The sequence below is a fragment of the Chinchilla lanigera genome, unplaced genomic scaffold (genome assembly GCF_000276665.1).
Source record: "Chinchilla lanigera isolate Chin_1 unplaced genomic scaffold, ChiLan1.0 scaffold00057, whole genome shotgun sequence".
NCBI lineage: Eukaryota > Metazoa > Chordata > Mammalia > Rodentia > Chinchillidae > Chinchilla > Chinchilla lanigera.
The window spans coordinates 3,902,136-3,913,045 of record NW_004955458.1 but is presented as its reverse complement, the minus strand read 5'-3'; the positions used below and the strand labels follow the sequence as shown (position 1 = coordinate 3,913,045).

Here is a 10,910-nt window from a genome sequence, read left to right as displayed (position 1 = left end):
GCCGGCCTGCAGCCGCGGCCGCTGGGGAGGCCCGACCCCGCCGCCTCCCCACGTGTCTGAGGTGCGCGGAGGGGACGTGTGGCCGTGGGAGCCGCAGCCGCCGGGGGGGCAGGGTCGGCGGGTAGAGAGCGGAGGCGGGGCGTTCCGCCGGAGCTGCGGAGAGGATCGCAGCGCGGAGAGGCTGGGGACGAACCGATCAGCTCGCTCCCTTTGCTGGAGCGCTGGCTGATCTTGGCTCTGCCTGCTAGGGACTTGTCCGCTCCTGGAGTCTGCGTCTCCGTTTACCCACCCCGGTTACTGAAGCCTTTCGGGACCTCACTAACAGTGTCTGCTGGGAGAATGGGACCGTCCGGCTCCCCTTTGTCCTTGGGACTCTTGCGCCTAACTCTTTCTAGGAGGAGCCTGGGTAGGGTGGGGCATTCGTGTAAAATCTTCTGCATAATTTTCACAAGCGATTGGAGAAAGAACCGGAAAGGTTGTTCCACCCAGCTGCAGGCCCGTAGATAAAGAAAAACTCGCCCAGAGGTAGTAATGCCAAGGTCACATGACCAGTCCTACTACTTGCTCGCCCAGGTTTTGTAGTTGATTATAAAGTCTCTTCCACCCCGACATGCCCTTGCATTTTTTCAGGGCCCTGGAAACTTGTTTCCTTTGGATCGTAGAAATATTACTCCAAATCACGATGTTTCTAGTTTCAAATTGACTGTATTGTTGGCTCTGGATAATTTGGCCCTTTAAACAGAAATTGCTGTGCGGAGGGAATCCCAGCCCTCTAATCCCACAAGTGACCTTGACTTCTGCAGAGAGTTGACGTTTTCTCTGGCTTAGAATGATGATGGCTTGCTGTGTGTCGTCGTGCTTGGTTGGCAGAGATAAAATGAAACCTGTAGGATTTAATCTTGAGGTGTCTCCAGACACCCAGCAGCAAGCTAGAGTCTGATCATTTGAGAGATACTTGTCTTACTTGGCTGTTGCTACTCCTGCAACTGGGGAACAGGGTAAGGAAACCTCTTGGGAAATGAAGCAAGTTCTAGATGGTGTTTTGGCAGCAAGGGGACACTATAATTAGCCTCTCCCGGAGTTGCTAACCCAGACCAGATAGTCAAGCCCCCACATGAATTTGGAAAAACCTTTGCATTTACTTTTTTTTTTTTTTTTTTTTTAAAGACAGAGTCTTGCTGTGTAATTCAGGCTGGCCTTGAACTCAATATGTAGCCCAGGCTGACTTCAAACTCCAGGTGGTCTTCCCTCAGCCTCCCCAGTACCAGGATTAGAGGTGTCTGCCGCCACACCCGGCCTGGGTTTACCTGATGAATGTATCTCCTAAGTAAGGAATGCCTTTGAGATGTCAGGGCTTCATGATTGTAACAGTGTTATTTTCTTTACTTTTATGTCAGAGATAACCTGGGGAGCCTAGAAACCCACAAATTGGAAGTCATTAGAAAGCTTTGATCCTAAAAGCCAGCAAAGCCCAACACACTCAGGAGTGGAATTTTCTGAGAACTAAGCAATGTGATCAGGATACCAAGCAGCCCTTTAGCTTCTCAGCCTTGCTCTCACCTGCCTGAGCTTTCTAGATTACCTTGCAGCTTAATTAGTAATTGTTACTAGTAATGTGAAGGTAGGTTTTATTTGTTTTAATTATTTTTTTTTCCTTTTTTGGTACCGAGAATCAAACTCAGGACCATGTGCTTGCCAGGCTTATTTTTTAAATTAACTTTTTTTTTTTGAGACAGGGTCATGCTCTGCAGTTCAGGCTGGCCTTCAACTCACTATGTAGGCCAGGCTGACCTTGAGTTTAGGGAAATCCTGCCTCAGCCTCTCCAGTACTGGGACTATAGGCATGTGCCATCGTGCCCCACCTAAGATACATTTTTTTATGGGGTGGGGTGTCTGTTTTTGAGACAGGGGCTCACTATGCAGTTCAGGCTGGCCATGAGCTCACTTTGTAGCCCTGGCTGGTCTCGAACTTGCAGCGATTCTCCTGCCTCAGCATCCCGAGTGCTGGGATTAGAGGCATGCAACATCACGCCTGGCTCTCAGATACTTCCTGTGAAGATGGCATAATAGTCATGTGACCTGAAAAGAATGATTGATTCTCAAGGTCAGATGTAGTTTTTTTTTTTCCTGAGAAAAGATTTTTCCTTAACCTTACTAAAGCAAAAGTGCTAGTCATTGTTCTACTCCATCCTACACAGGTAATTTAAATGAACACCTGAGATGGGGAGAGATAGACCACTTCAGAGTGTTGATATTTATCTGACTTCTTATTTATCCATGTGAATTAATACAAAGCAGTTGCCTTAATGTTGGCTGTGGGTGCCTCAATTTTGTGACTTAAAAACTCTTGGCTGAGGATCTAGCTTAGTGGCAGAGTGCTTGTCATGCCTAAGGCCTTAGACTTAATCCCCAGCACTGCTGCTCAACACTAGGAACTTTTTTTTGCCCTGTTTTCTGAGACAGGGTCTTGCTCTGTAGCCCAAGGTGGCCTTGAGCTTGCAGCAATCCTGCCTCAGCCTCCTGAGTGCTGTGATTACAGGTGTGTGCCACCAGGCCAGGCCTTAAAGGAGGATGTTTGAGGAAACCAGTTTTTTGTGTGTACCAGGAATCAAACTCAGGACGTCATGCTTGCCAGGCAGGCACTGCACTACTGAGCTAAATCCTCGGCCCAGGAAATCAATTTTAAGTTTTTATATTTCTAAATACTTGAATGAATGTTTCCTTTACAGCAGACATATACCACTGCACATACCCTGCATAAGTCCTAGTCTAAAATTGGTTTCAACAAAATTGAGGGTTTTTTTGTTCCTTAAACTGAGTTTGTTTTGTCCTGTGAAATAATTAGGTTTGAAGCCCAGAACTTTTAAGGCAAGGGCTCAGATCTCTGCATTTATCAACTGTCGTCCTGTTCATAGTAAATGATTCTGTGACACTTACTTAGTACATGGACCAAAGAAAGGAAGGAGGCTTGTGTAGTGCTAGTGGTGGGAGGAGTGCATTTATTCTTGCTAGTGGCTTTAGATTGGTAGCAGGTGAATGAATGCACAGGCATTCCTGGTTCTTAGACTCCAAGAATGCAGACAGGGCTGGGCGTGGTGGCACATACCTGTAATCCCAGCACTTGGGAGGCTGAGGCAGGAGGAGCCTTGCAAGGACCAGCCTGGGCTACAAAGTGAGCTCAAGGCCAGCCTGAACTGCGTAGGGAGACCTTGTCTCAAAAAAACCAAAACAATTTCAAAAAAAGAATGCAGACAGGGATTTCACTAAAGCCATGCAGTAATTCCTTCTGCCTTGTGCTGGTGGTTTTCGTGATAAGAACTGAGTAGCATGTAAAAATGTAAACTGCTAGCATTGGTTTTTCACTTTTTCCCTAAAATGCCCAAATTCCTTATGTCCCTGTATTCTTTAGACTTGCTGTCATTTTAAGGGGTCTGTAAATTAAGGGATTTAAGGGATCTGTAAATGATTAAGGGATCTGCGCATCATACCTGGGATTTTTGTTCACATTGCAAGTTACTTGATCCTTCAGGGGAGGTGGACTTTGGGCTGGGATCTGGAAACTGGTGTTTTATCGAGCACTTCAGTTGACTGACAGATGAGATGTGGTGGTCCTAGGAGCACACTGTTAGGCTGATAAAGCCACATGAGGGGTTTTGTCTGGACCTGTTGTTGTTAGATGTATTACAGAAACTTAGACTGTATGTGACATTCTCGCTCTACAGTTTAGGCTGGCCTTGAACTCACTGTGTAGCCCCAGGGTACCTCAAACTCACAGCAGTCCTCCTGCCTTTCCAGTGCTGGGACTCAGGTGTGTACCAGCATGCTCAGTTTGGATGTTTTTTTGGTACCGGGAATCGAACTCAGGATCTGGCTTTTGTCTGGCAGGCACTTGTGCCACTGAGCTATATCCCCGGCCTTAGGGATTATTTTAAAAATTAACAGGCTGGGGATGTAGCTCAGTGGTAGAGCACTTGTTTAGCACCAAGTGCAGGGCCGTGGGTTCATCTAGAGCATTACACACACCGAAAAAATTGGCTTTGGACCCGTGTAGCTCAGTGCTAGAGCATGTGCTTAACATTGTGAGGGCCTTGGGGCTCAATTCCTAGCACCAGAGTAAAATAAAAACTTTAAAAGTAATTTTATTTTAAAAGTAATTTCCAAACGATGGTGTACTTTTGGCCATTTTCTCTAGATTTTTCATTGTAGGCCTTTTTTCAAATGGCTTACAAAAGAAGTTTTTTTGTAAATCCCTGGAGCAAAGTGTTAGGAGTTAAGACTTGTAAAAACTCCTACCACAAGTAAGGGAATCATTTATAATTCCTGAGACTTAGTAGATGCCATATACCTTATTCACTAGTGTGCACTTATATAACAGTTTGGTGTTCCAACAAATACTTGTTAAAAAACAAGGTTTCTACTGAGAGGAAAATTTGGATTCAGTGGTTTTCTGAGGCTTGAGTGATATCTTTTTTGGTGCTTCTCTTTAAATAATCAGTGAAGTCTTAAGGAAGAGACTCTTGGAAAATGACAGGTGGAATTATTAAGGAAACTTCTGTGAATATGAAGGTGATCAAAGTGAAGAGGACACTACTCAAGCTATTAAATAGCCTGACCAAATACTGTGGGACAGCTTCTAGTGTCACATTGTGAAACTCAGACGTTAGTTAAATGCCTTTAGTTCTCTGACCTGGTTCTGGGGAGAGAGGAGCCTTTGTCTAGACAAGTTTGTTTTTTATTTATGCAACTTGTTCTTCTGCATTGGAAGCCTCTGTATCGTAAGAGTCTTCCTGTTGGTTATTAGAGCATTGTTTGCTCCATCTGCTGCATCTGGCCTAGCTTGGCTTGGCAAGCTCTTATTTGTCTGTGTGTGTGTTGAATCAAGGTCTCATTTTGGAGTTCACGCTGACCGTGAACTCAGCAGTTCTCCTACCTCTGCGTCCCGAGTCCTGGGATTATAGGCATGTGTCACCATATACCCAGCATTCTGATCTTTTATTGATGGACAAAGGTTCTTTTAAAATAAGCCAGGTGCCAGGTGTGGGAGGCTGAAGTAGGAGGATGGTTGGAAGTTCAAGGCCAGCCTGGGCTACAAAGTGAGCTCAGGGCCAGCCTGAACTGTGTAGTGAGATCCTGTCTCAAAAAGACAAAATAAGTAAGTAAGTAAATAAATAAATAAATAAATAAACAAAATAAGTCAGGTGTGGTGGCCCACACCTGTAGTCCCAGCACTCAAGAGGCAGAGGCAAGAGGATCACCACAAGTTCAAGGCCAGCCTGGGCTACATAGTGAGTTCAAGGCCAGCCTGAACGACATAGCAAGACCCTGTCTCAAAAAAAAAAAAGGGGGACTAGGGATGTGACTCAGTAGTAAAACTCTTGCCTTGCATGTACGAGGCCCTAGGTTTGATCCCCAGCACCACCAAAAAAAACCTGATTAAACCCTCCCCATCCAGATCATCTCTCTCAACGTTTTAGTGTTGGAGCTCTGAAATATTTAGGAGAACATACAGTCTGGATGTGTCTAGAATAGAGAAGCAAAGAAAACTTTTCTTCCTGCAGAGTAAGGGCCCTGGATGTAGGTCAGTGATAATGATAGGCTAACAGAAGTAGGCTGGGCGTGGTGATGCACACCTGTAATCCCAGCACTTGGGAGGTGAGACAGGAGAATGGCCTCCATCCCGAGCTACATAAGTGAGTTCTAGGCCAGCCTAAACTCCATAGCGAGACCCTGTCTCCCACCCCCCCGCCCCCCCCCCCCGCAAAAAGAGGGAAATAACTAAGTAAGTGCTTATCTAATTAAGATTCTGATCTCAATCGCTTCTCGGCCTTTTGGCTAAGATCAAGTGAAGATTCTGATCTCAGAATTTGGGAACAGTTAGATATTTGATCAGTGATTTGCCCAACATCCTATTCCAGGAGTACTCTTAAGTACTGTAGACAAGTCTTTGGCAGAATTCCCTGCATGTAACTAGTTAGTCTTTTTCTTCTTTTGGCTCTTTTATTTTTATATTTTCCCATCCCAGCACATTTGACAGCCACAGCCCATTTCTGTCAGTGACAGCAAACTCACTGGAGTTGTTCTTGGTAGAGGGAACAGCATATGAAGTTTGAAAAGCCTCTTAATTCTGATACTCCTATTCCCCCACCCTGTAGGAAGTCCTGGCTGTTAGCCACTGTGGGCCAGGCTCTTGTCTTTGGAAGCAGCAATCCTCATGAAGGAGCTGACGTATCAAGTAGGATGACTGCTTTGTTCACCTGACTGGTGCTGCTTTAGTAAGGTGACTCGACACATGGCATGAAACCAGCAACCAGAATCCAAGCGGTCACACTAGGGCTGGGGGAGGAGCTGGCGGGTGGAAGTTCAAGGATGATTCAGAGGTTTGTACTCGGTCTCATCGTGAGCAAAACCTGAATGAATATACTGCACAAAGCCATTCACCAGCTTCCTTTGGCAGCCAATGAGTAAATGAAATGAGGTGTGTAGTGTTAGGGGTGACTGTCCTCAGGTGCCTCCTGTCTAGAGTTGTTTGCCTTGCCCTTGGAGATTACACTTAATTAAATTCCTCTCCCTGAGACTCCTTCCCTCATGGTCAAGAACCCCTTAAAAAAGAAATGGGGCTTTATTTGCCGGTTCATCACTGAACGGAATCATCCACTCACCCTCTGCTCAGGCCTGACTTCCCCTTTCCTGTGATCCAACTCCAGTCAAGATTTCTGAGACTTGGTGGTATGTAAGAGGCCAGCACATTTCTAAGAAACAAATTTACTGAACTCAGCTGTGCACAAGACACTGCTCTAGATGCTTTTATGCAAATTATATGTAGTTTATTTGACTTCTAAAATTGGCTGTATTACCATTTTAGAGATGTGAAAACTAAAGCTTAATAATTAGGTCACACAGTTAACATAACACAGAAGGAAAGTGGCAGAACCTGAATTTCAGGGGTTTGGTTTGGTTTGGTTTGGTTTGGTTTGGTTTGGTTTGGTTTGGTTTGGTTTGAGACAGGGTCTTGCCATGTACTCCAGGCTGGCCTCAAATGTATGGTGATCCTTCTGCCTCAGCCTCCAAGTGCTAGGATTACAAGCATGTATCACCACACCTGACAAGATTTCCTTTCTTAACTCTGAGTCAAGTACCCTCTACTGCCAGGCATACTGGCATGTTTCTGTAATCCCAGCAATCTGGGAGGCAGAGGCAGGAGAGTCCCAAGTTTGAGCGCAGCCTGGCAACTCAGTGACTTAGTGAGACCCAGTATCAAAATAAAAAATTGAAAAACTGGACTGGGAATGTGGCTCATTGTGATGGCCCTGGATTCAGTCACCAATACCGGAAGGAGGGAAGGGGGCTAGGGATGTAGTGCAACAGTAGAGTGCTTGTCTAGCATGAATGAGATCTTGGGTTCAATCCCTAGTACTGCCACCCCTCAGAAAGAAAGGCCTTGTTCTGTACATTAACATTGTTAAAATTTTTCCTTCTTCAGCATTTTGAGCAGTATATTAGTCAAGGTTCCGGGGTGGAACAGCTGGTCTCTGTGCTCTGTCGGGGTCTGGAGGGGATGGAAAGAGGATTGATGATCAGGCGTAACAGCTGGGTGTGGTGGCGCACGCCTGTAATCCCAGCACTCGGGAGGCTGAGGCAGGAGGATAGTTGTGAGTTCGAGACCAGCCTGGGCTACACAGTGAGCTCAAGGCCAGCCTGAACTGCATATCAAGACCCTGTCTCAAAAAGACAAGAGAGATAGAGCTAGTAAAATATGTGACAGCTGGGCATGGTGGCATTCCTGTAATCCTAGCATTCCATAAGCTGAAGCAGGACCAGCCTGGGCTATGTCGCAAGACTTTGTCTCAAACAAAAAGGGGTGTGTGTCAGTGTGTGTGTATACACAGATACGTATGGATACATGAGAGGGTGCTGATTGGGGAAACTGACTCCTGTGGTTATGGAGGCTAAGAAGACCCACAGCAGGTCTGGAGACCCCACCATGCCGATAGGGGGCCTCAGCCCAGTTTCGAAGGCCTTCGGCCCAGGGAAACTGGTAGTATAATTGTCAGTCTTAAGTCTGAGAACCTGGTGCTGGTGTTAAGTCCTGGAGTCCAAAGGCTAGAGAGTGTGGAATTCTGATTCCTAAGGCAGAGAGGTATGTATCTCAGCTCCCAGGGATAGAAGCCAATTAGCTTTTCCTCTTTTTTTATTTTTTTGTCTTTTTGAGACAGGGTCTCACTATGCAGTTCAGCCTGGCTTTGAACTCACTTTGTAGCCCAGGCTGGTCTCAAACTTACAACCATCTTCCTGCCTCAGCCTCCCGAGTGCTGAGATTACAGGCGTGCGCCACCATGCTCGGCTTTTCCTCTATTCTTATTTTGTCCAGGCCCCCTGTTCATTGGATACTGCCGTCTCACTTCTAGAGCAGGTCTTGCCAATTAGTCCACTGAGACACAGTCTCTTATGGAAAACCCGCTCACTCTAGGTAGTCCCCCCCCCATCCAACACAAGGCCTCTTGCCCGCTACGTATGCACACTACTACTAAGCTACATCTCCAGACCCTAGGTATTCCTTCATCTAATCAAATTGACATCTAGATTTAACTGTGCCAGGTGTGGTGGCACATGCCTGTAATCCCAGCGCTATGGGAAGTGGAAGCAGGAGAATCACAAGTTCAAGCCTAGCCTGAAAACTTAATGACTTAGCCAGACTGAGACCCTGTCTCAGAATTAAAATAATTTAAAAATACTTCTGGTCTTATTAAGTGTCCAGATTCTGTTCTATTCCTGGCTGGTTTCAGGAAAGGGGTATTTGCCATCTGTGCTGGTACACACCTATATTCCAGAGTACTCTGGAGGTAGAGGCGGGAAGATTGTAAATTAAAGCCCAGCCTGGTAATTTACTGATTTAGCAAGATCCTGTTTTAAAATAAAGGTCCAGGAATACAGCTCAGCGGCACAGTGCCTGCCTGGCCAGTGCAAGATCCTGGGTTTGATTCCCAGTACCAAAAAAAATAAAAAAATAAAAAAAGGCCAAGGCAGTGGTTCAGCTTGATGGCCCTGAGTTAAATCTCTAATTCTGTCAAAAAACAATCAGAGATTTTAAAGTTAGTAATTCATTGTAGAGCATGTATGATAAGATGGGTTTTGTTTTGTTGGTTTTTTGGGGGAGTTGTTTTTTTTTTTTTTTAATTTTAAAGAGTAAAAGAAGGGTAACATAATAATGGGGGGGCTTTCCAAGTTACAGACAAAGTGGTAGGAAATTATCAATGGTTATTGTTTTACATATTTTTATCTACAAGATAGTTTCTCAGGAAAACAAATAGACAAATAATAGTGAGTTACAGACAAAAGGGGTAGGAGATTATCGGTAGTTGTTGTACTGTACTTTGGTATCTTCAGAGTATAGGTGGCTTCTAAATAGAGCTATCCATGAGTGACCTATTGAATAATCATTAACTATTCTCAATGGTTGTTGTAGGAATTGGGGGATTTTTTTTAGACAGGCTCTTGGCTGCGTAGCCCAGGCTAGCGTAGAACTCACAGCGATCCTCTTGCCTCAGCTTCTGGAATGCTGGGATTGCAGACATGTGCCACCATGCAGGCTAGCACTTCGTTTTTTTTATTTTGAAATACAGTTTCATTAAGTCACTAAGTTGCACAGGCGGGGCTCAAACTTGCAGTCTTCCTGCCTCAGCCTCCGAGAGCTAAGGTTGCAGGTATGTGCCACTACATCTGGCTTCTCTTAACAATCCTTTGAGGTGGGTACTATTGTTCTCTTTCTACAGAAAGGAATATTGAGGCACAGAAATGTTAAGTGACTTAGCTACAGATACAGCACTAACAGAAGTGTGATACAAGTGGAAATGGTATACTAGCAGTTGCTAGTATGTTTGTATGTATATATGTATGTATGACAGGGTCTTACTATACACTTTGGGGTGGACTTGAACTCATCATGTACTCCAGGCTGGCCTCAAGCTTGCAGTGATCCTCCTGTTTCAGCCTCTCCAATGCTGGGATTATAAGCTTGCACCACCATGCCCAGCATAGTAATCAATTTTTAAGGCTGCATGGAGAAGCTCTTTACAAACTGGCGTTGCTTTGCAAGTTGGAGATCTGGCTAAAAAATATTGCTGGTAGAAATTAGGAGCAGTTGAGATCAGCTGAGTAGGTGGTTGGTTGGTTGTGAGACAGGGTCTCACTATGTAGTTTAGGCTACCTTAAACTCACTGTAGAGCCAGCCCAGGCTGACCTCTAACTCAGCCTCCTGATTGCGGGGATTACGGGCATGTGCCACCATGCCTGGCCTATGTCTTTTTAAGTAGCATTCCTCACCAGCGTGGTGGTACAGCCTATAATCCCAGGAGACCAAGGCAGGAGGCTTACCATGAGTTTGAGGCCAGCATGGGCTGCATAGGGAGTTCAAGGTCAGCCTACATAGCAACACCCTCTCAAAAAAAAAGAAAGAAAGAAAGAAAAAAAAAACATAGAATAATAGTATTTCTATAAACAGGTGTGAGAGATAACTGTAACTAAGCAGTTGTGACTCATTTTCAATATTGCTTTCTTACAGCCATGTTAGGACACCTTCCCTTTTTTTCCTGGTTTTCTCTCTTGATTGGTTTGCTTGCTTGTTGTTTTGTTGTTGTTGTTGTTGTTGTTGTTGTTGTTGTTGTTTTTGAGACAAGGTCTCAATGTGCAGCCCAGGCTAGGCTTGAGCTCACTTTGCAACCCAGGCAGGTCTCGAACTTGCAAAGATCCTCCTGCCTCAGCCTCCCGAGTGCTGGGATTACAGGAGGCTTGTTTATATTTTTAATGGTGAATAAAAAGAAGAGGTTATTCATTTATTGTTTCTGACAGTTCTCACTTAAGGAAAAAAAACCCTGGTTTTATTTTAGGTCCACATTCATGGAAGAAAGGCCTCT

At 45.1% G+C, this 10,910-nt stretch overlaps 1 protein-coding gene across 1 annotated transcript in view; it reads left to right on the top strand.

Annotated features, from left to right (window-relative positions):
* Position 1: 1 nt before the first annotated feature.
* Cs (citrate synthase) overlaps positions 2-10,910 on the top strand; it is a gene marked incomplete at its 5' end in the record, with an annotated part of 31,247 nt that continues 20,338 nt past the window's right edge. The window contains one exon of the mRNA XM_005397516.1: positions 2-61. Within this exon, the coding sequence (XP_005397573.1) occupies positions 2-61 (60 nt within the window). The remainder of the gene's footprint in view (positions 62-10,910) is intronic.